Raw genomic sequence first — 24,055 nt, 5'->3', positions numbered from 1 at the left:
GAGTTTAGACTCCAAAAGTGGAGCTGCTTACAGACCCAGCAAGAGCAGTTTTTGCAAACAAATCTGCTTCCGAATTGAAATTACGAGTTTTACAAGGTATTCACCGGATCCAGATCCAGGCCTACCACCTAAAGCACAAAAAAGAATTATGCAAGAAGTTGGACTAATTCGAACAAAGTTTCTATAGGACAATTAATAAAATCAGATTTAAGCACTACACTACAATCTTAATTAGAAACTGAAATCATATGAATTAATAATAACTTATGGCGCCTAAAACACCAGTTCCATAAGTTTTATAGTCCAAGACCCGCAATGTCCACAGTGAACCGGCCCATCTAACATTGATATAGAACAATATCTGTCTTAGTGGCATTAACCATCTCGAGCTGTAGCCTTCACATAATGCAAGTGATTTGCCTAGAAGTTTCCTAGAGGATATATAATTAAGTAATGCCAGTGAAATATTCTTATATCGCATTTGTACGGTTTGCCAATTGGGTTGTTGTAAACATGACGATGAGAAGACTTTTAAAATATTTAAAAAAAATCATTACCATTGATCAGATCAGACCGTACAAACTACTCTAATCTTAATCCTTCCCTTTTAAAGTTGATCCTATTCTTCTGTATTTTGTTTTTTTTTTTTAGTTTATTTATTTGATAAACTATTCAGGTATTGTGTGTTTCTCGCACACTTTCTCGTGCTTTTCAAATTATGTTTTCCTTCTTTTGGTATAACAACACTTTCAACCTCTAGCAAAAAGAAAGAAAAACTTGTTCTTCATCATTAGCTAAGATCAGCTTTAGAAATAGACATGTTTTCTCATTAAAATGTAAAGGAGACATACTACTCCCACCACGCTCTTCCTCGATCGCTTGTTTGATACTCGCGTTTCTCATTTTGCTCTTCTTTTCAGTCTAATAATTAGAATAAAACGTTTTCTTGTTCTTTTCAAGGGCGTAAATTAAAGCTCAAAAACAATTAAAACACCCAATTGTAACCGTTACAACCATAAATTATATAAACAATCAATCAAGATAAATGCACGAAAGATCTAAATATTATAAACACTTCTAAGTGAATACATATGTAACGCTCTATTCATTTGGGGGTGTTCTGTTTCAAAGATAGAAACCCAAAGTCAACACTACGAGTATTAACGTCAAACCAATGCATATGCTCTGCTATGCGATCATCTAGCTCATTTATGCACGTATGGCCAAGAGCTTATAGGCCTCCTTTGTCGTCTCTCAAAATTACTCCCATTTGACTTTGTATATGTGATTTTGTGGAAAGGAAAAGGAGATGTTTTCAGACCTGGTTTCGACACGAACCAAACTTGGACTCTTACGCGTGTGCAGCAAGTAAAGGTCCCGTGGTATAAGGGCATCTGGTTCTCTGGATCAACGCCTAAATACTCGGTCATGGCTTGGATTGCAGTACATAACCGACTGGCAACAAGAGATAGATTGCTGCAGTGGAACCCTCAGGCAAATGCTCAGTGCTTGCTCTGCAATGCTGCTGTTGAGTCCCGGAATCATCTATATTTCACCTGTCCTTTTTCAGAGGTCATTTGGAGAGACCTGAGTCCCGGAATCATCTATATTTCACCTGTCCTTTTTCAGAGGTCATTTGGAGAGACCTCACTAAGAAACTTTTGAGGCAGAGCTACTCAAACATTTGGGGTCAGGTTCTTGCTTTGCTATCTACAAATACTATCTCAGGAGATACCAAGTTTCTTCTGCGATATGTATTCCAACTCTCTGTGCATACCATTTGGCTTGAGCGAAACGGGAGAAGGCATGGCACGGTCAATCGTTTCCCAAGTCTTCTTATCAAGTTCATCGACAAGCAAGTACGGAACCGAATCAGTTCTTTACGTGGACGAGGAGGAACAACTTTCAACAAAACAATGGTGGTCTGGTTTTCTACTAGAGACTAGGCTGCTGTGATTTATGAATGTTTCAAAAAACTATCTCTCGTATTAGACTAAAGTTGCACTAGTTGTACAAAAGCCTTTTTTGATTTGAATAAATTTAACATTCTTTCCAAAAAAAGACTTTGTATATGTGTGTTCTAAACTTATAATATATGCTGAAGAGACATTATTTCTCGTCTCAAATCTAATATCCATCCAACTTTTGATAGGTGTTGTAAAAGCATCTCTAATTTACCTATATATTTATAATAACATTAGAAGTTAAATTGTTCAAATTTATTTCTATTTTTTCCTCTATTTATAGAAAATACCATTTGTCTATTTTTACTATTTATTTTGAAATTTTTATTTTTTAAAAATTATATCAGAACAAATCTCATTTATATTATAAAGTTCTTCTATTTCAGAAAATATTAAAATACATTTTATGTAAATTGTTATTGTTTTTAATGTAATTTTTTGAAAAAAAAACAAACAGAAAAAAGAACAAAAGCACAAAAATGATTTAGTAATTAACTACTTAGATTACTTAAATTAATTTCCATATATTTTGTATTTGCATTGAATCACACTATAAAACTCAATAAATGAAATCTACCATTTGTTCTATAAATCAATTAAATTCAATTCACTTGTGTAGCATTTAATAAAAATAACAAAAAACAATTATAAAATCTAACTATCACATCACACAAAAGTTATTAGCTAGTAATAGTAAAAAAAAAAATATTTTCTCTTATTTTTTTCTGGATTTATCTTTTGTTATGTATATATAGAACGAGATGTAATCTGGATACTGTTTCCATCCATCACTCACTAGAAGTAAGCTAGCGAGTGCGATTCCGGAGCGCGAGCCATGCGCCGGAGACTGAACACAAAAGAAAACGCAAAGCTTCATCCTTTTGTCTTTAAACCCCGTCCTCTTTTGTCTTTAAACCACCGATTTTTTAAGAAAGATCAACAAGACTTTTACCTGAGAGCCTTAAAACTAGACACGAAGAAACAGATCAGTGTCTTGAACTGTATAAAGATGGAACATATCGAAAAGACTAGAACGTTTCACAGAAGCTAAATCGAAAAGGTAGTGAGAAGGAGTACATAAGAATGACAACTAGAGCAAGAAGCAGAAGGAAGCCTAGAAGAAACAGATACATGTGAGTTGTACTCTTACCTGGAGCTCAACGGAGAGATTTGTTTCCTTTGTTTTTGTCAGAGATCAGCTGAGTTTCCATGTCCGTTTAAATCAAAGAAATACCAATCAAGAAAAGTATATTTATTTATTATCATTAAATATTTTCAGATTAGTAACTAAGGCCTAGTCATTTTTACGCATTGATGATAAATCAAATAAAATGTTTCTTTCCTATAAAGTGTTAATTACTTCAAATGAAACTTAATTAAAAGGGATCTATCTCCCAAGGAGGAGCGAGTTTTCATAAGAGAGTAAGAGACATTGCTATTGCTTCTGAGTCTAACAGAGCAAAGAGGGTGATACGTTTTATCTCATCACTCAAGAGGTGTTCCACGCTCGCTATTCTCTACTTGTTGCTTGGCTTTAAGGTTATCTTTATCAGAGTTACTGTCTTGATCTTCTATGATTAGATATTTAGATATAAGCAACAAGGTTTAGATCATTAGAGATTCTCATACAGCAGATCCATGAAGCACAAGTTGGAAACATTCGTGAACTTTCCAATTCATGACTTGGATTTGACAAAGTATGTAGCCAACAAAAATCTATCTCAACCACAACTCAATGAGCTCTATGCTTTGACCAACCATTACGGTGGTATGGGAAGCGGACACTAACACCCCACATATTGTTGCATCTTGATGTGTCTTAAATCTCTCCGTGCACCAGTAAAAACTCATCTTTCGTTGGTAAAATTTATTTTTTTTGGAAAATTACGGTAAAAGTTATCAGTTTAGAAAAAATTTTTTTTTCTAGATAAGTATGTATTCATATAGGAAAAAACCCGGTTTTTGAGGCTGCTATAAATACGGGTCTAATCGTTTGTAAGTTTATTCATTCACATAATAATAAAAAACTCTAAACGAATATTTGCCTCAATACATTTTTTGCTCTTTTTTACTTTTTTCAAATTAATTCGTCTTCACAACACATATTAAAGTCTATCTTTAGTTCTCCAAATGGTTGTTAGTTTGATTATGTTCCTCTGCTTTTGAGTTTCTTACTTTGGTTTTGATTTTCTCTGTAGCTTTTGGAGGAGAATAGGTGGTATAATTTTGATGACAGTAATATATCACATGTAAATGAGGATTATGTGAAGTCAGGTGCAGTTTATGTGCTCTTCTACAGAAGAAGTCTCTGATGCAGGTGGAAACATATACTTAGCATGGGAACATAATCTTCTTAGTTTAGTATCCATGAAATATAATTTTTCTTTGGACATTTACACTTTTTAACATGTTATATATATATATATATATTTAATCTTGGTTTGATAATATTATTAACATGTCCTCAATCAAAAGGAAGAAAATATCACATATATGTGAAAGTTAATTTGATATATTTCTAAATTCAGTAATTAGCATTCTTATATAAAAAGTTCATTCATATTATATTCAATTAAACTTTATAAAGTAATACGATTGGTTACATTATTCTTGTTATATTTTTCTGTAACAAACGATTGGTTACATTACTGGACATGACAAATGAGATTCAGAATCTATACTATCTAGGGAAGGGAATAGAGAACACATCCTAAACCATACACTTGGAATGCAAGGGAATAGTTATCAACTTATCATCTTATTGAAAAAGATTCTTTGACCAAAACATTTTACGTTCCTTTCTTGAATTGTTACTATCTTTTTCTTTCTCTCTTTGTCGGCTCAGTCATTAACATAAAAAGCCCGTTAATAACAATACAAATAACATTCGGAAAATCCAAATTTTCACAATATACATTTGATAAACATCACCAAAGAAAGATAAAAAAAAAACAAAACAAGACTTGGACTACAACTAGTGAAATATATTTCTGATATATTTAAGAGACGACCCCAAGCCAATAAGATTGCCAAATTGCTCAAATTCTCTGCCATTTTCATCAAGAAAAAGAAAATCAAAAGACAATAACTTTGTGCAGACCCAAAGGTTTGTGTGTGGAAATGAAATTGCTGGAGGGTGATTAGATGACCATTTGGATTTGTTGCCCTCTTTCTTTTCCCATTTCTCTTTATTACCAAAAACGCACCCACACTTTTGACCCACATCCACTTTCTTTATTTTTCTTCCTAAATGTTCTATCAGATCATGCGTTTCTTTTAAACCCACCCTAAAACATATATTATCTTGAGCTTAATATTTATGTTTACACATATATAGACACACAAGTCTCTATGTAGATATATAGTCCCAACATTTTTGACGTTTGGATTATTGGATAGTTCATTATATCTGATGTACTGGAATTCTCTAATTTACAATTATATTAGTCTAGTATACAATTATATTCGAGTAAAATCCTATAATCTATAGTTTTGATATGAATAGTGACTAAATGCGCACTGAGTGAACATTAATTTTTTTGCTTCCACCGAGAGATATGATAAATTGGTAATCGTTACGGCTTTGAAGATCAATGATTATCGAACAATTATGATACGAATTTATATATCAAAACAAATAGTAAAAAGATAGAAAATGATGTGGAGATAGACGCCCGACAATATGCATGGTTCAGCTCGAATTTGGTATTTGAATCATTTTTTTTTTGCTAAATTATAAAGCTGAAAGTTATTTAATTAGATTTTCGAATGATATTTTACGTTAAAAAGTCGGATAATCTGCCAGACTGTGTCAGAGGGAATTTGTGTAGCATATAGTTCCCCAATCGCAAAGACGTATTATATTTGATACTGTAACTAAACCATGAGTTATCGACACGTTTCTCCGATGCATTTACATCCACATTCGCATGACACAAAAGTGAACCTTTTCATCTGTATTTACATTTTCAATTTATTTATTTTCTAAATAACTTTAAACTTTTATATGTCTAAGTAATCGTTATTCATATTTAGGTGATAATGCAAATCAGAATTTCATCTTTTACATAATAGGGTTTATATAAAACTAAAGATATGGAGCCTTATTTATAAGATGATTTATCAAAATGCATAGCCTACTATGATAAGTTCAATATACACTTGGTCTCTTAATTGTTTGTTAAAGTTGATATGTATCCAGCAGCATAGGATATACCGATATAAAACTAGTCACTTAGGACTCAAAACCCAATATTTCCAAACTAATATATAGACAAGTAAGCGCGAGACACGTTTTTAGATATGTATTGAATTTTTAGTTTAAAAATAATGGAAAGAACCTCCATTAAAAACGATGTAAATCAAGTGTCTTAGGGATGGAATCATTAAACTTTTTTCTGATTAGTTTGAAATGAAAATATTCATAATAATAATTCATATCAGTTCTCATCATAGATTAATATGGGACCTAGTATTGAATCTATCTAATTAACCTAATTAAATTTAAGATACGAATTGCACATAACCTTCCACACAACTAAGTAAAGTAGCCACTATTGTCCCTTAAAGTGGCAAGAATGCATATTATATATAAGATAATGGATGTTCAACTACTTATAAATTATAATTGAAGGGGTTGAGACATAAATTGATTCTAGATGCATATCTTTTTTTTTTTTTTTTTTTTTGGTCAAACATTACTTCATTAACTTAAACGTTTAGAACTCCATTAGAAGAGGAGGTGTTACAACATAGGAAGGCATCACAAGCCAAAGAGTTTGCCATAACATAAGCACAACAACAAGATAAATGAGCATATAAAGCAACAAAGGAAAAGATAAGGGATCGAATAGCGAGTAAGATCCGGTGAACATCGAATGACCAACTCTCTGAAAGAAGGTTAGTGAGTTCTTGACAGTCTACCTTGTAGACAAGCTTAGAGATACCCATTGATATGATCACAACTAGTGCAACCAACAGGGTTAGACACACTGCAACAAAGGCAGAGAGGTCATAAATCCGAGAGGTAAAACCTTGTAATACCGGTGAGTCTTGAGTATCCAAATACGAGTTCGTACACGAACTAATGAAACGGAAGACTTCCATTGACGACACAATGCTCCCTGCAAAACTATCACCCAACCCAAGGGAAAGATTTTGAAGGTAGGTAGGATCCATAACGGAAAACACTAGGCTATCACAGCCCAATGAGTTATTGAGATATGGTTGGCTTTTCTTTACCCATTAAATTAGTATTATGTGGTTCACATTTTGGATAAGCAATTCTATCAACAGATCCGTATGAATATATATATATATATAGTCTATGCATGTACATAGATGCACTCACATATATATATATATTTTTTTTTACGTCGAAAGGCTATTCTATTACTGCACTCACATATATAAGCATGGACTCTCACATATGTATATGGGCATTCTCATATATATACACAAATTATTTTCTATAAGAAAAGGAATCCACCAAATATAGTCAGTTTTTATTTGATTATCGTCTTACAAAATGTAGTCCAAATTGATTATGGGGTATGTTCCTGTTACCGGTGAAACTTTCAAATACGTAAAATTCAGTAACACTCGTCATCACAAGATGCGACAAACCACGTAATCATGTGATTTGATTGTTATTATTCCTTTTTTTTGAACTATTTGTTATTATTTCACATTGTCATTGTAATAATTGCTAGAAACTATAGACGATACACAAGTAATTGGTGAAAAAAATATACACGTAATATATTTTAGAATATTTTACACGTCTTGTTCTGATTATAACTAGCCGACATCAAACGGAGAAAAAAAAAGAAGATATAAGAATAGTGACAACCACTTGAGGTGGTAGGATTGTGGGACGAATAGTAGTTTATAAACCACATGAGGTGGTGGATTTATATTTTTGTACGCAAAAAATATTTTATATGATTAGAAATTTGATATTATATTTTATCTATGAAATTATATCAACAAAAAGGGGTTAATAGATCATTTTGAAAAATACAGAGATACACATACATGTAACATGTGTAGCATCTACATTATATGTGAGAACTATTTATTCTCTAAACCGAACACATTGTATTTTATTGTTTCTGTATAACAGAGATAACTAATGTATAAACTGTTGTGTAATAAATTTTTATACAGTCATAGTAAACTTTCTTTTTTTAGTGACTTTCTAAATAGAAAAAGCATAATATTTATGTATTGTCAGAAACAAAACCACTATTGAAGATAAACTACTTCTAAAAATTCAGTCAGAAAAAGATAAACTACTATACCTATGATATATGCTCTAGTTCACGTTTATCATGTATAAGTTTTTAGTATTTATTTGGTCATGTAGATCAAAAATATCTGCCTTTTAAATTTTCTTTTAGAAGAGATTGAAATCTGTGTTTTAAAAGGCGATCGCCTTTTGCGCCAAGGCGCAAGGCGCACAGTGGCGATGGTCCTAGCGCCTCAGTCCTCTAAGGCGAGCCCTAGTTCCTCAAGGCGCTCGCCATGGTGCGCCATTGGCTTAAATATAAGCGCCTTGAACCTCTTAAGGCGCGCCTTATAGTTTCCGTTAAAACACTACTTTGACGGAACCCTTAAAACATCTTGGAACTCTATCACTACTTTCTCGACCATTTAAATATCCTTAAAACATAATGCTTAGATCTTCAGAGTTTTAGGTTTTGTTGGATTTGATCAATTGAATTTAGTTTTTTAGTTTCAAGTTCTTTGTTTAGGTGTTTTGGGGTTTATATATGTGTACATAGCTGACTATATTAGTGTGCATGACTAACTTGTTGCTGACTATATTAGTGTGTATAAATAAGACAATTTGGTATAGCTGACTGTACTAGTGTTATATACGAGTCTACTCTATAACTATCCTCTGTACGTAACCATAGAAATAGTTACACGTCTGTAGCTAACACATACACTTCTAAGTTATAACCTAAGAACATCTATCAATGCATATATAAGTTCTCTAAAGCTGTATATAACTAAACCACGTTTGAAAGCATTCTAACTATAAGGCGAGCGCCTTGTAGCGCCATGGCGCAAGGCGCATGGCTCCAACCTCCTCGCCTTAGAGCGCCATGCGCCATTTAAAACACAGATTGAAATCGATAACAGACAAGACATCCAACAAATAATTTGTCCAGTAGTTTACCAAAAAAAAATATTTTGTCCACTATATTTTTTCTCAACAGAAGAACGCACTTTCAGATAAAATGGTATATATTTGAGATATGGGTCCCAAACGTACGTAAGATTGAACCCATTTGATTGTTGCTACCACGTGGAATTCACTTTGTCAACTTGTGTTTCTTCACTGATTTAACCTCTCAAGATCGATCATTTGTGACCACGAGTCTAGGAATTAGGATAGACGTGTCCCCCCATGCGTCACACTCCATGTATATAACCCATATTACAACGAATCTATCTTAATGTAGTGTTTTGGTTGGTCGATTTTCAAATTCCTACTTTACGTTAACCAAAAAAATGTTATACTACTACAAAGAAAAACAAAGTGAAGCAAGAAAAACAATCTGTATAGGTTCTTAAGATTGATATATTTCTTGACTCCTCCCGACGTGACGAAATGATTTATAACACTCCACAATTTAGGCGTGTTACATTTCAGTAACACTCCACAATTTATTGGTAAATATTCTATATATGAAAAACCAACAAACTTAAGTTTGTTTTAACCTTCTTTGCAAAAGGGTTTGCCTTGCCATTGGTTTTACTTGATATTGACGTGTTTGTCATATTTTATATAAATTATAACCAAATATAACCCTAGATTATTTTGGCAGTAAAATTCCGGTAGAATTATTCTATAAGCTTTTAGTTCACCACAACTTTGACAACCACGACCTTAACGACTGTTCCCAGTTGGTTAACATCCGTACATGAATCAAGAGTTAGGCCAATAGCATGAATAACTAGATTTATTACTTGATATAATTACATTTCAGTGTCATATGTATGAACTAGACGTCGACATACACACACATATATACACATTTTAGAAATAACATGCTTCAAATTGTGATTGGCTGATTGTCATTTATATATTTGTATAGAACCAATAGGCGTGATTGCATATGTTTTTCTTTTGCTTTCGCATGTTCTACCAACAATAGGATCATCTTGAATATTATCGTTTATGCCGCTCTAATTGCAATATAAAAAAAACATAACACGAAAAAAATATCTAGAAGCATAATGTTGTATCTACCATATTAAACAAAACAACTATTTTCTTCCACATCAATCACACTACAGATCTCAAGTTTTAATAGCCACAAGTTTTATTTACCTAATATGATTGGTTTCACGAAGTCGTATAAACCGAATATTTATATGTAGAATGTTCTATCCACTTACTTTAGAGATAACATGATACCCAATTGTTAATCCGAATCAAACCGGAATAATTAACACCAACGTCATTAAAATAAAATTTAATAACAAATATAGAAAAACAAAACAAAAGGAAGAAATGAGAAAACACTGATCACAATTCCGAATATTATGATATAAATACAAAGAACCTCTTACCACTTGGTTCCCAGGAAAAGCACATTCTATAAGTGTTTTCTCTCTCTCTATTCCTCGCTCATTTCTCTTATATACAAACACTAACTTTTGATATTTTTAACCTCAAGGATCATAAAATAACACCAAAGTTTTGTTTCATTTTCTTGTCTTGAAACCTAACAAAGCAAATCGAGATGGGACTAAGGATGTCAGAATCAGCTAAACCTTACTTTGCAATGGTCTGTCTTCAGTTTGGATACGCCGGTATGAACCTGCTCACTAAAACCGTCCTTGACCGCGGTATGAGCCATTACGTTCTTGTTGCATACCGCAACGCTTTTGCCACAGCCGCGATCGCACCTTTCGCATTTCTTTCTGAAAGGTAAAAAAGAAAACAAAAGAAGTCCATATTGTTTCTAAGATATCATTGCTTTTGTGCGTTTGTAATATTTATGCGTTTGGGAATTTTGTAGGAAAGTGAGGTCAAAGATGACATTTTCGATATTCATGCACATATTTGTTCTTGCTCTTCTCGGGTTAGTCTTCTTAAACAATCTCTAAAACGTTTTTTTTTTCTTCTTGTTGAATCTATGAAAACTGTTACATGTATAAAACTAATTAACAAATATGGCTTTATACAAACAGGCCTGTAATTGATCAGAATCTATATTACATCGGTCTGAAACTCACATCTCCGACGTTTTCCTCCGCCGTCAGCAACATCGTGCCCGCAATAACCTTTATCCTCGCCACTCTATTCAGGTACATACATAAAAGCTATACTTTAATAGTATTTTCATACGTGGATATGCACCAATTCGTACGTAGATGTATAGTACAATCAATATGTCACGAGATCAAAAAATTATGAAATACTGATGCGTTTTATTTAAAAATATGAATATAAAATATAGGATGGAGAAAGTGGAGATGAAAAAAGTAAGATGCCAAGTAAAAGTAGTGGGGACTTTAGTGACAGTGGTTGGATCCATATTGATGATATTATACAAAGGTCCTTTCATCAATTTCTTCCGATCTCACCTCACCACCACCGCCACCGCATCTTCGCCGCTGGCCGGTGATTATTTTAAAGCCGCCGTCTTCCTCCTTCTCGCTTCCCTCTCATGGGCTTCCTTCTTCATTCTCCAGGTATAATTTATTGATCCAATCTAAGAGAGTAGCTAGTGTTATAGTTTCGTGGGATTTTGGTTTAGACTCTTAGATTGTGTCTAAGGTTTACTATATGTTAAAATTATGACTGGATTACAATATTGAAAGAATAAATTTCTCATGATTTAAAAAGAAAACACTCATGATTTTTTATTTACACAATTTGTGATAGGATATAGAAAGATATATGGATCTAACTAACGAGAACGTTATATGTTTTTATCTTCTTTTTGTTAGGCATGGACTTTGAAGAAATACGCAGCCCATCTCTCGTTATCAACCATGGTGTGTTTCATGGGAACGTTACAATCCTTAGCCCTGGCCTTCGTAATGGAACACAATCCTTCTGCTTTGAACATCAGTTTTGACATGAACCTTCTAGCTTCTGCCTATGCGGTCCGTTCTTTTTCTTTAAACTTCACCACGGTTGTACATAACAACACATCAGTTCACATATTAGAAATGAAATTGACACTTATGTATATTGTGATTGGTACGATTACAGGGAATAATGTCGTCGAGCATAGCTTACTACGTTCAAGGACTTATGATGCAGAGAAAGGGACCTGTCTTCGTCACTGCTTTTAACCCTCTTGTTGTCGTCATTGTCTCCATAATGAGCTTCTTCGTTCTCGGCCAAGGAATCTACCTAGGAGGGTACGTTAGCAACAACCGGTTCATTATGATATATATTTGGTTTAGTCTTGGTTCATTCGTGAAATTAATGTAAACCGGAATTTATATTTGAACTTTCAGGGTTATTGGACTGGTTGTTTTAATGGTGGGAGTCTACGCCGTGTTATGGGGCAAACACGTAGACGATGATGACAAAGAAACACGCTGTGAAGATAACATTTTAGTTGCCGTTAAGTGTTGTAGTGTCAATAGTGATCTCTCGATGATGCCAACAATCGATGAAGTTGATGAGGATGTTGAAAGGGGTAAAGTTCAGGCGGTTGAGAAGGAAACGTCGCTGGTGGTTGTGGTTTTTTGCCGTGAAAATGTGGATAACGTTTCACGATGCTAATTAGATGGTTTTTTGTTTTTGTTTGAGGCAAAGTTGGGAAGAAGAGTAACTTGTTTTTGATACTTGTAAGTTTGAATTCCTTCCCCTGCTTCAAAAGTCCTATTTATAGTTTTGACTTCTTAGAGTAACTAAGGATTCTATGTACCATCCATTTTGATCGTTAACTAGCTATAAGCTTTGTAAATCACTGCATTTGGTATTCACACGCTCTACTACATATCATTATATTGTGGGTTAGTGAAGGTAGATATCAAATTGTATTTCTTATTTTTCCTATGTTTCATAGTAAGTGTTGGTTTACAAGCTTGTTTCAGAAAAAGAAGAAGAAGGGTTGTTGTATAAATCTAAACCTTTCTCTAAATATAAGAACCAATTTAAACCTATTCAACCAAACATATAAACCTAATCGATATATGATTTTAGATACGAAGAATCAAAACGTTTAGTTACTTCCTATCAAAATAAAAAACTATTGCCTTCCTCGCATCATTCATTTAAAGCTATTTTCACAATAATCTAAATATATGTAAAAGTATTATTTTTATCATGATTTCTCTTGTTTACTTTTAATCAAGGCTATTAATACATAATTTTATTAGATTAGACCAAATTTCATATTAGTTTTGTATTTTAAAATTTTGATTAGTTTTTTTTAATTGTTGAATAAATTCAGGTAGATCATGAACGACAAAAAGGATTTCCTAGCTAATAATTTTACATCAAGTCATAAAAAGCCTGTAAAAGGAAGACTTAATTACAAGATAATGAAGGAAATTGGTTCCCTTTGAGAAGTTTGTTCTTGATACCATTATGAATTTGATTATTCTAGTTGTATTTTAAATTTTGCTGCAATAAACAAAGTCAATGTATGGTAAAGTTTCCAACTTTTGTTTTTGTCAAGTTTCCATGTAGATCATATAAACTCCAAGTCAACATAACAGTAGAACTCTGAACAAAAATACTGAGAATCATACCAACTGCTATTGATGTTTCTCGTCCCGGAGCCCATTAACTACCGAAGAAAGTTAAACCTTCTATGAAAATTCAATCCATAATCTCTTTTGATCTGGCACCAACTTATGATCGTGGGATTAGTGATTTCTATTACAAAAATCAACATTCTCCAAATGTGTATCACTAAAGCAGACATTTCAGTTAATAAGAGTTTTTTTTGTTTTTGGCTAAAATGTTAATAAGAGTTGTTTAGCCAAGATATTTGCACCGCAAATGCAGACTATTACATTCAACATCAATGGTGTCAACTAATATAACTTAATCTGACTAAATCAATCCATAAAGTGACAAACCGATTATGTATGTGCTTTAAAAAGGTTAAAATGCAATTAGAAAATCAAAATTTATGATTGAATTATATAAAAAAGTTATAGATTGCTTTTTAAGGTACTGTTGTTGTTGTGTCACAGTTAGAATCAGATTTATATAATATATATCTGATAACACTACCGAATCAGATATGAATAATTGAACTCACTTTAAGGTATATAAAAATCACAAGACTCTACGGAAACATCAACAAAAATTAATAGTTTTAACGTCTCACCAAACCCACTCACCCACCTATTCGACTGGTCAGGCCTATTTTTCTTTCGTTATGAAACAAAAGAATTAAGAACTAGCCCTGGAATCACATGGCCAGACTAGTATATGGGTCCTTTAAATATTCTCAGTAGATTTGCAGATAATTCAAACTTTTCACAGTCCCACGTCTGGCAATTAATCTTGTAACCAATTGATCCATTAGAGATTTGGTAAATAATTAGACCTTTAATATTTTTTATAATCAAAGGCCCAAGCATATTTGCTTCAGTACTTGATTTCACTCGGGGCTTTGAAGCAATATAATTTTCTCCTTTGCACAGTTACACGTGCGTTTCCTTATTAAAACCTAGCTAACATGCATGCATGTGTTTGAACACTGATAATGCAATAATGCTTAACATTCAAGTGAAAACATTTTGCTAACAATAAACGAAACGAACAATTTCTCATAAACTATTTAATTCAAACGTCAACAAATTCTGTAAGATAATACTATTTTCACTAATATCATAATAGTGTAAAATTATGGAAAAATAAAATCTTCACTAACTGTAATATGTAATATGTATGAAAAGCTGCAGTAACAAAAATTGCAGCTCAGCTGCTAAAGCAAATGGATTTTTAAGATAATACTATTTTCACTAATATCATAATAGTGTAAAATTATGGAAAAAAGTCTTCACTAACTGTAATATGTGTATGAAAAGCTGCAGTAACAAATATTGCAGCTCAGCTGCTAAAGCAAATGGATTTCACCTCAATTGATTAGATAACAAGTGAAATATCAAAGTAAATAATGAAATTTGGTTTTCTCCTATAAATTTCCACAATAGTAAAAACGGTTAAAACCTTAAATCTAAATATTGATAATCAAGACAACTTTTATCTTTCTCTACCAACCTTCCCCTAAATCAATAATCGACATTACCCACATTTTGTTTGTGCCATGAATTTCGCGGTTTAATTCTATATTTTCTTGTTTTACATTTGAAATATGATAGTTACTAACAACAGTAAAAAGTTAGTAATGTAGTATTCTTTTTTCCATAATGATAACTTTCACACATATTAAAAATATATTGAATTTATATCATAAACGCATCATTTATGAGATTTTAATCAAACTTCAACAAATAATAGTTTAATAAACTCAATTAATTTTTCAAAGTTTGTATTATTTTTAGATAAAATGATTTTATAAAATACAAAAATTATATTTGTGAAACCATTTTTTTCTTCTAAAACATGACACGGAATCAGTATTTTTTAACAAACAAAATAAATCGGATTACCAACTCCCTCCCTAATATAAATCAAAGTCTCGACCAGATCTGTCTAGAAAGTGAATTTGATTTACACATTTTTCCATTTTTATAGTAATACTCGATTTAATCACTGAAAAAAAAACTCATGTCATGGTTTCTTATAACGGCGGCCATTGCCGCAGTCGTGTCTTACAAACTGATCCAACGGCTAAGGTTCAAGCTCCCACCGGGCCCACTCCCTAAACCAATAATTGGTAACATCTGCGACATAAAACCTGTCCGGTTCATATGCTACTATGAGTGGGCACAAACCTATGGACCAATCATATCGGTTTGGATAGGTTCGATTTTAAATGTTGTCGTATCTAGTGCCGAGCTAGCAAAGGAAGTGCTCAAAGATCACGATCAGAAACTCGCCGACAGGCACCGGAACAGATCAACGGAAGCATTCAGTCGCAACGGTCAGGATCTAATATGGGCGGATTATGGGCCACATTACGTGAAGGTGAGAAAAGTTTGCATGCTTGAGCTCTTCACACCTAAACGACTCGAGTCACTTAGACCTATCCGTGAAGATGAGGTCACTGCCATGGTCGAGTCCGTCTTCAGAGACTGTAAACTTCCTGGTACGTCATCGTTTTCAGATCACCTTATTTGATTAATATTATAATTTTTTAAAAAACTAAAAATATTTTATTAAAAAGTATTATATATACTTGAAAACCTAATTTATAAATATCTTTTTTTGACAATTTATAAATATCTTAATTAATTATTTACCGATATTTATAAATGAATTATCACTTATTTTAAAATATAAATTTTAGTAATTTATTATTATTTACATTATATTCAAGATAGAAGTTTCCCAATAGAATTGCTGAAAATTCTATTTTATATAATTTAAAATATTTTTAAAAATTTAACATTTTACCAAAAAAATATATTTTAAACATAGAGAAAAACAGTAAGTGATATTTAATTATGATAACCCAATTTTAAAATATATTAAGTTAAATATTTCGAGATAGTTAATAATATTATCCACGTGCTACTTAGGGAATTAAGGATCAAATATAATATGTTGTTATGTTGTCTTTGTTGTTACTTGTTATCAACCTCAAATATATTTTTATGATATGCTTGTAAATTATCTTAGTTATGATATTGTTATTTAGTTATAAATTTGTAATTCAGTAATCAATATAGCTCTTTCTCCATACTGAATTTATTACATATCCTCAGAAAACATAACCAAAGGAATACAACTGAGGAAGTACTTAGGAGCGGTTGCGTTCAACAACATAACGCGGCTAGTGTTCGGAAAGCGCTTCGTGGACGCGGACGGTGTGATAGACGAGCAAGGGCTTGAGTTCCACGCCATAGTGTCCAACGGTCTGAAGCTAGGTGCTTCACTGTCGATAGCTGAACACATCCCCTGGCTCCGGTGGATGTGTCCGGCTGATGAGAAGGCGTTTGCTGAGCATGGTGCTCGCCGCGACCTCCTGACTCGAGCTATCATGGAAGAGCACACTTTGGCCCGTCAAAAGTTTAGTGGACCTAAGCAGCATTTTGTTGATGCGTTGCTTACGTTGAAGGATCAGTATGATCTTAGCGAGGACACCATCATTGGTCTTTTATGGGTATGTTTTAGTGCTTATATGGACATGAATGGCTCTAGACACATCCGGATGGTTTTAACTTTAAGGAATTGATATACATAGATCGCATAATCCCTAAAATATTGAAAGTGCTTTTTACTAAGATTAAACTAAAAATAATATGGGGATATAGATATTTGTTAGGGAAATTTTTTTTTTAAAATATAAGCATGTTTTCACATTTCAATATACTTTTTGTACTTATTGAATATTGTATATATAACCAATAAAATAATACATATTTTTTATTGGTTTGTTGAATTTAAACATTAAATGATATTTTTTAAAAACTAACGAATATCTTAAAACCGATGCTTTTAATTAAAACTACTTATATATATAGAAACGGAAGGAGTAACTATTTAGACACTTTATTACGTATAAATTGCGTGTTTCTCAAGTTAGGGTAAATGGTGTGTCTATGCAGGATATGATCACGGCAGGGATGGACACGGCAGCGATATCAACAGAATGGGCGATGGCAGAAATGATCAAGAATCCAAGAGTGCAACAAAAGGTGCAAGAAGAAATCGATAGAGTCATTGGCCTTGACCGGATCTTAACCGAACCAGACTTCGCTAGCTTACCCTACCTGAAATGCGTGGTTAAAGAATCATTCAGGCTGCACCCACCAACGCCTCTAATGGTTCCTCACCGAGCCAGAGAAGACGTCAAGATAGGAGGCTACAACATTCCAAAAGGTTCAAACGTTCATGTGAACGTTTGGGCGGTGGGTAGAGACCCGGCCGCATGGAGAAACCCATTAGAGTTTAGACCAGAGAGGTTCTTGGAGGAAGATGTTGACATGAAGGGTCATGATTTTAGGCTGCTTCCGTTTGGAGCAGGGAGACGAGTTTGTCCTGGTGCACAACTTGGTATCAGCTTGGTGACTTCGATGTTGAGTCATTTGCTTCACCACTTTGTTTGGACACTGCCTCAAGGGACTAATACAGATGAGATTGACATGTCTGGAAACCCTGGAATAGTTACTTTCAAGCGTACTCCTGTTCAAGCCGTTGCCACGCCTCGGTTGGCTTCGGATCTGTATAAACGTGTGCCTTTTGATATGTGAATATGTCTCTCCTCATCTACCTTCTTGTGGTGCTACGGATGATGATGGTCTTGCTGTTTTTTCCGTATGCATGTTTCTTTTGCGCTTTATTATGGACATAAGCAAATAAACCATCTTCTTTGTCATTGAGTTTAACGATCTTCAAACCAACAGAAAGCCAATATAAATAAATAAATTTCCAGGGAAACATAAAGTTTCTTGATTACATAACTTATGGACTGTTACAAACTTACAATACATTACACACACCAAGCTATCTCAGACTTATTTACATCTTGCCTCATGCCCCACTTGTGTAACTAGGAAAACATATACTTCCTTGCATTATTCAATGTTCACAGAGGTATACCAACATCCAGTGTTCAACTCAACAAGCATCATGTGACTTTTTTTTTACTCAAAAATCAAAATGATTTAATATGGTACCTTTAACACAAGACTTTATGGCATTTAACACGACTTTATTTTGGATGGTTGACAACAAATACAGAGTTTTTTTATACCTTATGGTCTTCATGGACAAAGAAGATGAGAGCTTAGTACTACATTTGAGTGATAATAACGAATAAGCAACATTTTTGTAACAAAGATTTGGTAGCTAGATATCAGATAACTTATTTTTCATGGGTTTGGCTTTGTTGAACCAGTATAACTCATTTCTTGTTGTTAACGTCTTCACCAGAAGCAGGAACGGATCTTCCGCTGCTAGAAACGAGGTTCTTAATGGTTGATTTCAAGTCTACGTCCTTCATAAGCGAGTCCAACGTCACGTGTACGCCTGTGTTCACAATTAAAAAAAAAAGTTGACATCTCAATAAAGTTAAAAGCTGGAAACCTTCTGAGCATTTTCTTTTGTGATAGTACTTACGGTATCTCCAGTAATGTTTGGGGTTTGTGGGGTCATTGATCGTCTCTTCCTTTGCAGGACGTGCAGTGTACTCTTCCTTCAGAGCCAACATATCCTAATTGTTCCCGAGACAAAAACAAGCAACTGATAAAAGGTTCTAAATCTGAGATATCGGATGCATTGTGGTTCTGAATGTATACCTGAAGTGGGAAAATAGCCCACATAGATGGAGCCTCAACATGTTGCCTCAAGATAAAATGGGTTATCTCTGGAACACACTGACTTGGAGGGATTGCATCTAGGCCAATCACTTCCTTGAAGTAACGTTGTCTTCTCTCTTCGTCCTCTTCCCACCAAGCTCTCAGTGTAGAGCAGTCGTGGCATGAAGGAGCACACACCTGATACAAGGAGACGGTGACTCACTTAACTGTTCAAAGAGTGAAAGATAGAATTATGAGGATAGAGATCTAACAGTCATGTAGTCATAGTTAGATGGAACCCCAAACTCCACATCGGACTCACTAGGCATGCGCTGGATGCGCAGGCCAACCAAAGCCAGTTCTTTCATAACCTGAGTAACTATAGATTTTAGCATCCTCTAACACATAACATAAGTAAAAAAGATAAGCTTGATGAATCAAGAGTGAAGAGAACTGAGTAACATACAGGATGTACACAAGCTGGAACGAGACCGAGATCCTCCCCACACGCTAGCATATTAGAAGAATTTAATAGAGCAGGCAAGGTTTTCAAAGCATTTTTTCTCCATAGATCCTCTTGGCGATGGAAATAGTAGTCATAGTATAGTCTCTTCAGAACATTTTTGCTGTATCAGAAGAGACCTTAATCAGAATTTCCCATGTTGATGAAAAATTAAGAAAAACACAGCAAGATCATAATAAGAGCAGACAAGGATCTATGTGATGAGGAAAAGGTATTGAAAGTACCTGTGATCATCCAAATCCTGGAAACTTGAAGTATCTTCAATGTTGAAGCGAGGATAGAATTTTCTTGCATCCTCTGGATCTTTGATCAGAACAACATTCTATGAACACAAATTCAACAGAAATAAACAACTGAGAACAGAGAACTCGAGAGAGACATAAAAGTGGGCAATATCATTTTGTGATTAACAAGGAGAAGAAAGATAGAAGCAGTTGTGGACTAGTTTACCCTTAAAATGTCAAAGACATCACGACGAACTTTGTCTTCGTTTTCTAGCAACAGAGACTTTGCAGCTAATGACTTCAGTTTTGCTGCAATCTTCTTCTCTGTGTTGCAGTCCTCCTTGAACTATATCATGATTAAAGGAAACATATTAAGAAAGGTTAAGATATCAATCAACCGAGGAAAAAAAAACCATAAACTTTTTGACAGAAAAGGAAAGCTATCTCTAGATGGGGATTGTACTGACCTCGTACATGTCCTTCTGAGTTTCATTAAGAAAATTAGACGCAATAAATGGCCAGAAATCTCCAAATTTCTCCTGAAGGAACAGAACAATGACATACATCAACAAAAAAACATTGAAAAATTTATGAGGTAATGGTTGTGCCTTGAAATCTCACAAATTCAAACTTACTAAGCTGTAATGAAAGCAGATCATTACAACTAACCTCAAGAAACTTCTTCTGGACATAAGGCTTGCTTAACCGATCAAAATCCCATATTCCCTCTTTTTCTAACTCTTCCTGCATGAAAAGCACTATGGTCATTTCTCCTTGGTTTTAAATGTAGTTCAGCTGTAGCTATAAGCTTTTGAAAAGTAACCCTCAAAGCCAAGTTCATTTGAACTATAAGCACGTAGCTTGTGTACCTGACTTAAGGGAATAGATGGACGGAACTTCCCCACTAAACCAGTCATAGAATGAGCTGGAAGCTCCCAGATACGGAAGAATCCTAAAATATGATCAATCCTATAGGCAGTGAAATAGTTTCCCATCTGCAAAGCAAGTACACAATGTGGTCAGACCACAGATCTTGCAACTGTCGCTGTTAAGGACAGTAATGCCAAACCTGTGTTAAGCGTGCGCGCCACCAACCATAGTTGTCTTTTGACATTTTCTCCCAGTTGTAAGTAGGAAAACCCCAGTTCTGACCATTTTTGTCAAAATAGTCTGGAGGTGCCCCTGTTGACGTATTCATGCGAAACAGATTCTTGTTAACCCATGTGTCGACACTGTTTCTGTCAACGCCAATAGGTAGATCTCCTTTCAGCACGACTCCTCTCTTCCTTGCATATTCAGATGCTTCTGACAACTTTTGAAAACGGAACAAGCATATACTTTTAAATGAAAACAGCTAATAACCAACTTGACCACAAGAATGGAACATAACTATGAATCAGTAAGATACTCACCTGTACATGTAAGTGGTACTGGATGTAGTAGTGGAAGCATATAGTGTTGTAGTGCAAGCTGTCCTTGGATGTTAATTTCTCAAGCTGCGGCATGTTTTATTTGAAGATGTGAGAAGTTACTGAAACTATCATAAGCTTAAACAATATAAAAAGCATATAATACCTTATCTTCTGTGTAGTCAGAGAAGGTACCCCACTGGCTATGATCTGAAGTCTCGAAGAAGTCACGGAGAAAGCAGAAAGCCGCATATGGTTTCAACCAGCCCTTTCCAGGAAAAAAAAAAACTCAGTCAAATGAAAGCTGAAGTGAGCCTCTGGAGGCAGAAGATTCTTTACAGGTAACAGATTTTAAAAGCAAACCTCGTTCTCAGAGAAGTATTTCTGGAAAGAGCTTGAGCTCAACGTCTGGTCTTTCTCTAGGTCAAAGATCTTCTTAGCAATTGAAAGCTTAGTTTCCATAGTAGCCTCATAATCAACATCCTACGCATAACGAATCTTTAAATCATTAAGTACTTAACGTATGACACAACATGTTAGACACAAACAAGAACAATTAAAGCATTACATTCTTGTCCAGTTGCTTCTTTGCCTTCTCAATTTCTTCCTGAAAGGAAACGTAAAACGTCAGCTAATTTATTTCTCAGGAGACTAGTTCTTTCAGGATACTATAAGTATACAAAATTTACCTTTATGTCTGCTGGCAAACTTTCAGAGAGAGCCTGTACTCTAAGATATAATGGATGCAATGCAAACACAGATAGGGAACTGCAAAGGTGAATCAGACGGTTCAATGAGACATATGTATAACTAAGTAGAGAATTGAATATTCACCAAAGTGATACTAGCATACCTGTAAGGGTACGAGTCCCACCACATCTTATGCACGGATGTGTCATTTACTGGTAAAAGCTGTACTAGATGCAACCCTGAATCTACAGACCAGTCAACAAGCAGCTTCAAATCGAGAAACTCTCCCACACCAACGTCATCTTCTGATCTAACGGAGAACATTGGAACTGCAACACCGGCACCCCTCCATGGCATTTCCTACAAGTAAAAGTTAATTAAGACAACATTGATCCTCTCACTTAACCAGAAGCTAGTTCATAATCATTTACTTACTCGAAACAAACCGTCCGACATGACAATGTACTCCTGTTTGTTACTGAATGAGTGAAGAGTAAGCTCTCGATTGCCACCAGATTCAAGACCTATGCTACCGTCCTTCGGAACTTTACAGTATCTATATTTGATAGGAAACTCTGCTTTAGGGATCAAGCAATCTCCTTCCCACATGGAGTCACCAACATAGTTGAGTTTAAGTCCACTTTCAACTTTCCATTTCCCCAACTTCCCTGAGGTGCCTAGAACATACACCTGACAATTCATAATCAAGAATAAAAAGAGTTAGCAACATACATAACATCAGACCCAAAGAGCATAGAGAAAGACATACCGATGTTCCCTCTCCAACATCTGGACAGCAGATTTTGAATTGGACAACAACTGAATCTGTTTACAATATAAAAAAAAAAGTCATAAGGTCCACAAAAATTAGCCAAGAGAATCTATTCACATAAACAAAGATTACCATCTTGATCAGACTTATTCTCAAACACCCCTAGAGGTTTCCCTACTTCCACATCACCAGTGTTGCGAAAGATAACATCTTTAAAAGCGCTTCTAAACGGTAGAGCTTGATCACCACTCTGAAAATGATAAAAGATTTCAATAGAAAATTACAAAGAAAACAATCGTTGCTGCTAGACATTGTTATAAGCCCAAACCTGCCAGAGATCACGAAGCTGTACAGACTCTCCACCAGTCAATGCCTCAGGCACAACAAGTTTCCTCTTCATCCCAAACTCAGACCTCAGCACATTCTTTAAGTCATCCACAACATAGTAGCAGTAGTCACAGGTAAACCCAGGTGGGACAGAAACAGAACCGCTCCAGACGAGCTGGTCCTCTTGCTGAGAGGGCTTAAGAAGCAAACCTTTTTTAACATTCCCGGAGCCAAGTCCAGGAGCCGAGCCACAGACCAGAAGGCTCTGCCCCCAGTGAGTGAAGTACGGTATCCAGAAGCTAAGGCTAACCATTGGCTTACTCGACTTGACGGTGGTGGTCAAAGAAAGCGTTCCTAGATTCATCATTCCCTAAACAGAAGAAAAAAAACTAATAAAAATCAAAACTTTGATGAATTAACCTATAAGCACAAGATCCAAGAACCATATAATCAAAAGTGAAAAGTCAAGAGATCATTTAACACGCAAAGCCAGTGGAGTAAATCGAAAATCACGGGAAGAAAGTGATCAGATCACCTTTGGTTGTTCAGACCGTGAATCTAGAGACGAGTGGTGAGTGTTGTTGGTGAGTGAAGAGGAGATACTGTTTACTATATATGCTCTCTCAGTGACGTGTACTGATCATTACAAATCAAGAAAGAATGGCTTTTTCAAGGAAGATATTTTTAGTTTCGGACAATAGCTTTGCAGTTTGGACCGTTCATTTTTTTTTTTTAAATGTCACGCTCAAGAGATAGCTCTGCACGAGAGCCTCATTCTT

General features: G+C 34.6%; 3 protein-coding genes across 3 annotated transcripts; 2 read left to right on the top strand and 1 right to left on the bottom strand.

Moving 5' to 3' along the window:
• Positions 1-10,555: 10,555 nt before the first annotated feature.
• LOC106450685 (WAT1-related protein At2g40900-like) lies at positions 10,556-12,913 on the top strand. Its single transcript, XM_013892398.3, has 7 exons — positions 10,556-10,911; positions 11,003-11,065; positions 11,175-11,291; positions 11,444-11,678; positions 11,937-12,095; positions 12,205-12,356; positions 12,456-12,913. The coding sequence occupies exons 1-7, from the start codon at positions 10,724-10,726 to the stop codon at positions 12,724-12,726; spliced, it is 1,185 nt and encodes a 394-aa protein (XP_013747852.2). The 5' UTR covers positions 10,556-10,723; the 3' UTR covers positions 12,727-12,913.
• Positions 12,914-13,074: 161 nt separating this feature from the next.
• LOC106386334 (cytochrome P450 98A3-like) lies at positions 13,075-18,428 on the top strand. The gene is made up of 3 exons (XM_013826187.3): positions 13,075-16,177; positions 16,797-17,194; positions 17,640-18,428. The coding sequence occupies exons 1-3, from the start codon at positions 15,697-15,699 to the stop codon at positions 18,282-18,284; spliced, it is 1,524 nt and encodes a 507-aa protein (XP_013681641.3). The 5' UTR covers positions 13,075-15,696; the 3' UTR covers positions 18,285-18,428.
• A 300-nt stretch (positions 18,429-18,728) lies between these two features.
• Positions 18,729-24,016, bottom strand: LOC106450686 (4-alpha-glucanotransferase DPE2). The gene is made up of 22 exons (XM_013892399.3): positions 23,812-24,016; positions 23,278-23,646; positions 23,082-23,199; positions 22,947-23,002; positions 22,613-22,867; positions 22,341-22,537; positions 22,177-22,255; positions 22,056-22,094; positions 21,851-21,970; positions 21,654-21,755; positions 21,491-21,574; positions 21,148-21,390; positions 20,948-21,073; positions 20,748-20,822; positions 20,546-20,617; positions 20,305-20,424; positions 20,079-20,176; positions 19,798-19,957; positions 19,604-19,702; positions 19,332-19,529; positions 19,153-19,246; positions 18,729-19,062 (listed from the first exon to the last, which is right to left on the bottom strand). The coding sequence occupies exons 2-22, from the start codon at positions 23,641-23,643 to the stop codon at positions 18,938-18,940; spliced, it is 2,826 nt and encodes a 941-aa protein (XP_013747853.2). The 5' UTR covers positions 23,644-23,646; positions 23,812-24,016; the 3' UTR covers positions 18,729-18,937.
• Between the last annotated feature and the right edge of the window lie 39 nt (positions 24,017-24,055).

This window comes from Brassica napus, chromosome A5, assembly GCF_020379485.1.
Source record: "Brassica napus cultivar Da-Ae chromosome A5, Da-Ae, whole genome shotgun sequence".
NCBI classification, from domain to species: domain Eukaryota; kingdom Viridiplantae; phylum Streptophyta; class Magnoliopsida; order Brassicales; family Brassicaceae; genus Brassica; species Brassica napus.
Note: the sequence above shows the minus strand (reverse complement) of the source record. Positions and strands in the feature narration are given on the sequence as shown.